Here is a 5,823-nt window from a genome sequence, read left to right as displayed (position 1 = left end):
ACTTGTGGTGGCTATTCGGGATTACGGGAGTCCGTGAAAACGAGAGTCTTGGTGGGTTGAGTTTTCGAGAAGAAGGTGCCTATCGTGCACCCGAGAACCAAAGTTCTTCATTTGGTGGAGGTGTCTTGTTTTTGCCCCTAAGTACTCAGCTGGGTATCCGGTTTCACAAGAGCTTCTCGTATATAGCATCTAGCCTAGGAGGGCAGGGGTTCAGATGTCACATAGCTAGGGCAATTCCACTCATATGCAGAGGACATAGGGGGTAGTGTATAGGGATGTGGAGTGAAGACTCTAGTGCTCACAAGCCCCTTGTGCCCCTTGTGCCTTAGGACTACGTTTCATAGCCTCAACGTATCGGTGGTACTCTGGGGTGACCAAGGACTGCCCGATTAGGTAGCAACTCGATGTCAGCCTAGGCGGGGGCACCGCTAATTATGGCAGTACATGTGTATACTTTGCAGAGTTTAAGATTGATACGTATAGTCGTGTATCCACGGTCATGGACAATTTCATGTGTTTTTGCTTCACTTCAACTAGTGATAGACAAGAGCTATCATCGTCGTCTAGAGAGTGTGGTGGTGGTAAGATGAGAGTCCTGGAGGCATGATGTGAGTGAGATGGGATGGATGAGATGGATGGATAGGATTATGTGGAAGATTACACTTTTGACGACGAGTCACGCTAAGGATTAACCTATGGTCAAATATATAATAGGTTCTTACTCTTGCATTTCAATTATCTTATAGCTACGCAATCATAGAGTTAGAACATTGGTTAGTACAACCTGTACCGAATTTTGTTGATACCAATGATAAGCCCGACTACAACTTTAAGAACAACGTTTGTGAGAATTAGGTGATTCGTCCTACGCTCGAGAAATCTATGGAAGATAGCGTCTACTGCCTGCTGTTACACTACATTTTACTTTGATCCTGTTCTAGCCTTTGTAATAATGGGTAATCCTAGTATTGTTTAACCCTTAAACAGGTATTGTGATGTATAACTATGATATTAGCTGGACAAACCGTAAGTGTTAGCATAATTTTTCTTGTCACTATGTGCTTATACTTTTGTAGCTCTCTAATCTAAATCGTGGTTTGTTTCGTTTCCTGTGGCAAGCGCCGTCACCGTCTTGGTCCTTCGACCGTGGTTTCGTGCATCTCCATCCACCACCGCCCACGCGACACACATGCTCAAAATCGAGCCTCCCCACCCGGGTGGTCAACTTTATAACTGCAGCAGCCATGGCAGATGGCATTCGCTGTACCCACTCCCTGTCTAGCGTCCACTGTCCACCCTCCCGCGAGTCCGTGACGCGTCACGTCACCGTCCTTCCTCCATCGTCGCAAACGAGCCCACTGGAGATTTGCTTTCGAACCGCACTCGCCCTCCTCTGTTCCCTCCCTTCCCCGGCTCCTTCTATAGTTGGCTTCTCGCCACCCTGTGCTTTCGATCAGCTTTCCCCCTCTTCTCCCCTCCCCGTTCCCCCTCTCCAACTCCAATCCATGGCCTCCACGGACCGCTCCACGCCGGCGGAGGACCGGCAACAGCCGCGCCCGTCCCTCTTCTCGCCGTACCAGATGCCCCGCTTCCGCCTCGCCCACCGGTGAGCCTACCTCGCGCCCGCCCCTTTGATTCTTCGCCGGGGTCGATTTGGCCTGGCCTGGCGCGAGCTCCGCGTGGGTACTTACTCACGCGTGTCTCTGTGTGTGGACGCGCGCAGGGTGGTGCTGGCGCCGATGACCAGGTGCAGGGCGCCCGACGCGGTCCCGGGCCCCGCGCTCGCGGAGTACTACGCGCAGCGGTCCACGGAAGGCGGCTTGCTCATCTCCGAGGGCACCATCATCTCGCCCTCCGGCCCTGGGTAATCAATCATCTCCGCTCTGCTTTGTACTGCTTCCGGCTGCCGATCCACGTCTCCGGTGACCCCGTGCTGGGGGTCTTAGATTACTGCGCCACCATACTCTGGTCTCCCCTTTTGACGTCGCCTTCATGTGAGGCATGTGCGCAGCCTTAGGCAGAGAGATGCGCGCGAGATCTGGTGGTCTGGTGGAGACGTGGTCCTCTTGCCTGCGATGGGTGGTTGGGGTCAATTAGCAATGGCGTGCTAATTATCGGTCGGTGTTTGGTGGGAATCGCAATATTATAGTAGTACTGTATTACTATTCATCATGTGGGTTTGGTAATGGTATACTTCGATTAGTATGCTATATAGTCAGTGCTGATTCAGTGGCCTGAACAGATTGGATCTGTTGATATGTATGTTGTTCAAATGCTGCAGTAGAAGTAGAAAAATTAGAGAAACTGGACGCCGTCTCCTGACCCGTGCCATATGGAGAGGGGTTGTTGGGGATCTGGAGCAATCGTACTTATCTGCTTTAAATAAAGTTGGTTCTCATGTACTGAGTGACCCTTAGGCCATGTTTAGTTCACCCCCAATTCCAAACTTTGGCAGTATACAAAAAGAAGATTCTCCGTCACATCAAACTTACGGTACATGCATGGAGTATTAAATGTTGACGAAATCAAAAACTAATTGCACAGTTTGATTGTACTTTGCGAGACGAGCGTTTTGAGCCTAATTAGTCAACGATTGGACAATTATTACCAAATAAAAACACAATGCTACAGTAGTCTACAAGAATTCAGGCGGCGCCGATTCCTGCCAACTAAACATGGCCTTAGCTACTGAGTGAGGCTCTGGATTCAAACCATTTTATCTCTGAATCAAGCCAGAGCTGACAAACGTTCTAGACAAAATACTGAAATGACTTGAGGTATCCCTCAGCTACTGAATCAAATAGAATACATTGCAACAGAAAAAGCAGAAGGGGGTCAGTATGATCCTTTTCCCTACACATTCTATAACACTTGGCTTATAAGCCGTACTTTTTCAGCCAACGAACAGTATTTTTCTCTCACAACAAATCAGCCAACAGTACTTTCAGCCATGGCTTATCAGCCAAGCGAACAGGGCAAAAGTGTGATCGTGTTATAGAGCCCATAGCTCTGTAGAGATTCTTTTTTATGCTCGTTTCAGATGAACTTTTAGCATGCTGTTTTACATCTGTACATATCTTCAGTGTGGAACATTAAGTGGCAACAAATTGTTCTGTCAGGTTCCCTCGTGTCCCTGGGATATACAATCAAGAGCAGACTGATGCATGGAGAAAGGTGGTTGATGCTGTTCATGCCAAGGGAGCTATTTTTTTCTGCCAACTATGGCATGTAGGCCGAGCTTCTCACCAAGGTATGTTAACAGTCCATGCAAATTTCTACTACTAAACAAATATATTTCACGATTCTGCAATTCCTCATAAATTATATTGCAACGCTGAAAATTTCTTTTAGTCAGATTATATCTGCCTTAGGGCTTGTTGGGTTTGGTAGGGATTGGAGGGGATGAAGGGGATTAATAAATCCCTAACAAGTCAAAGTCCCCCTCAATATCCTTCGGTTCCCTCCAATGAAGTTTTAGTGCTCCAACTGTGAAATTATATTCAGTCGGAAATGTTGTCTTTTGATGTAATCATTGTTTGCTGGCAATTTAAGGATGATCTAGTCAGGGTCAGTGGGGACCAGAAAGTTTCTGGCTTGGAATTGGACAGTTACCTGGTTCCCTAGTTTTCACTGTAATTGCTTCTTCTCTGAGAGAGCAACGAACAACTGCTGCCTTTCATTGATTTTCAGTCAATGCACTACAGTCTGCACCTCTTCAGATAGTAGATTACACATTACAGCGTTCAAAGTAATTTGTGCTATTTTAGTAATTCACCTTGTCGATCACTCGATTGTATGCTCCTTATCTAAAGTCACCTGATACCGTGCTGATGACTGTCATTAGTTTCTTTACTCTAGCTGTGAATAGTATTGTATTTTTGTTTGAACTTACTGATATCAACGTAGAGTACTAGAGTGTCACAACATCGGGGGCTGACTAATATTTATTCACCAATTAGTGTATCAACAAATCATTTTAATTTTCTTTAATCTGAGCATTGGTGGCAGCAAATTTTGGGATCATCCAAACCAACTGATATTGACTCAAGGCCACTAAATTTCCCCCCCCCCACTAATCAGTGTATCAGCCGGGTGCTGCTCCTCCAATATCCTCTACTGATAAGCCAATATCATCAAGATGGAGGATACTGATGCCTGATGGATCCTATGGCAAGTATCCAACTCCGAGGCGCCTAGCCACATCCGAGATACCAGAAATTGTTGAACAGTATCGTCAAGCTGCCATAAACGCCATCAAAGCAGGTACCTGGATGAACATGCATCAATTCTCAATGATTACACATTGGACCCCAACCCAAACCATAGTCAGTCTCATAGACGATCAGAAAATCTTTCTGTTTACTACATGCTCATCTGGAGATGAAATGTGCTTGCAGGTTTCGATGGCATCGAGATCCATGGCGCTCATGGCTACCTCATCGATCAGTTCCTCAAGGACGGTATCAACGACCGGACTGATGGGTATGGTGGCTCACTCTCCAACCGTTGCCGGTTCCTCCTGGAGGTGACCCGAGCCGTGGTCTCTGCGATAGGGGCAGACCGCGTCGCTGTCCGAGTGTCCCCGGCCATTGACCATCTTGACGCCTACGACTCCAACCCCCTGCAGCTCGGCCTGGCCGTGGTGGACCGTCTCAACGCTCTCCAGCAGGAGGCCGGGCGGCTGGCCTACCTCCACGTGACGCAGCCACGGTACACGGCGTACGGGCAGACGGAGTCGGGCCAGCACGGGAGCGCCGAGGAGGAGAGCCGGCTGATGCGTGCCCTGCGGGGTGCCTACCGTGGCACGTTCATGTGCAGCGGTGGGTACACGCGGGAGCTCGGCGTGGAGGCCGTCGAGTCCGGCGACGCCGACCTGGTGTCGTACGGGCGGCTGTTCATCGCTAACCCGGACCTGGTGGAGCGGTTTCGGCGCGACGCCCCGCTGAACAAATACGTGCGCAAGACGTTCTACACCCCGGACCCCGTCGTCGGTTACACGGACTACCCATTCCTTGGCCAGCCTAAGGCGCGCATGTGATTAGTAGGTTGCTAATTATAAGAGGCGGACTATTGTTTGTGTATTGTCAATTGTGACTTGAGAAAATAAGCAAACATACGGGTAATACCGCCATCGTTATGTACTCCTGTAGACCAACAATATCCGGGCCAACAGATTGTATCCTGATAGCTCAACGAGAAAATGGTGTACTTAATGGGGGAAATGGTGTTCTTATTCAAGTTTCTCCAGGCCTATTTGCACTCTTGAAAATGTATACGCTCGAGGGTCGAGACAAGTCATCAATTCCACAAAGTGGGTGAATCTGGTAGCTTTTCCACAATTCCACCCAATCAATTAGTACGCCTAATCGTTGTGGTACCCTAATTGAAGGTTCTTAATGGATAATAAAAATTCTAATATTCATGGGACTAGGACATGGACGAGTGATAAACATACATAGGGCATGTTTGGATCGATGTCACAGTTTTTGAAAACTGTAATATCAAAGCCAAAACAAAAATGTGGTTTAGAAAAAAAAAATCATAAGTGGAGTTTTTAAAACTCCAAAAAGACCATAGTTTTCATAAAACCATGGTTGTAGAAACTATATGATTTGTTGTATCTTTTTTTTTGAGGGAGCCGGGGGGATGAATAATCCCCACCTGATTCATTAACGAAAGCGGGGTGGTGGCGGTGGGGGTGGGGAGTAGGACTACTACATTGGGACAAAAGAGCTCACACCATACATCAGAGACAAAGGCAATTGGGGAAGGGAGTCGGCACCTTCAGAGCTTGCATTCTTCTCTGCATTTGGCTGTCAATCT

General features: G+C 47.8%; 1 protein-coding gene across 1 annotated transcript; it reads left to right on the top strand.

Moving 5' to 3' along the window:
* Positions 1 to 1,271: 1,271 nt before the first annotated feature.
* LOC136473128 (12-oxophytodienoate reductase 7) lies at positions 1,272 to 5,247 on the top strand. The gene is made up of 5 exons (XM_066470816.1): positions 1,272 to 1,606; positions 1,724 to 1,864; positions 3,120 to 3,250; positions 4,081 to 4,263; positions 4,398 to 5,247. The coding sequence occupies exons 1-5, from the start codon at positions 1,506 to 1,508 to the stop codon at positions 5,036 to 5,038; spliced, it is 1,197 nt and encodes a 398-aa protein (XP_066326913.1). The 5' UTR covers positions 1,272 to 1,505; the 3' UTR covers positions 5,039 to 5,247.
* The last annotated feature ends 576 nt before the right edge of the window (positions 5,248 to 5,823 follow it).

Source organism: Miscanthus floridulus, chromosome 8, assembly GCF_019320115.1.
Source record: "Miscanthus floridulus cultivar M001 chromosome 8, ASM1932011v1, whole genome shotgun sequence".
Classification (NCBI taxonomy): domain Eukaryota; kingdom Viridiplantae; phylum Streptophyta; class Magnoliopsida; order Poales; family Poaceae; genus Miscanthus; species Miscanthus floridulus.
The sequence above is the reverse complement of the archived record's forward strand: the minus strand, read 5'-3'. Positions and strand labels throughout refer to the sequence as shown.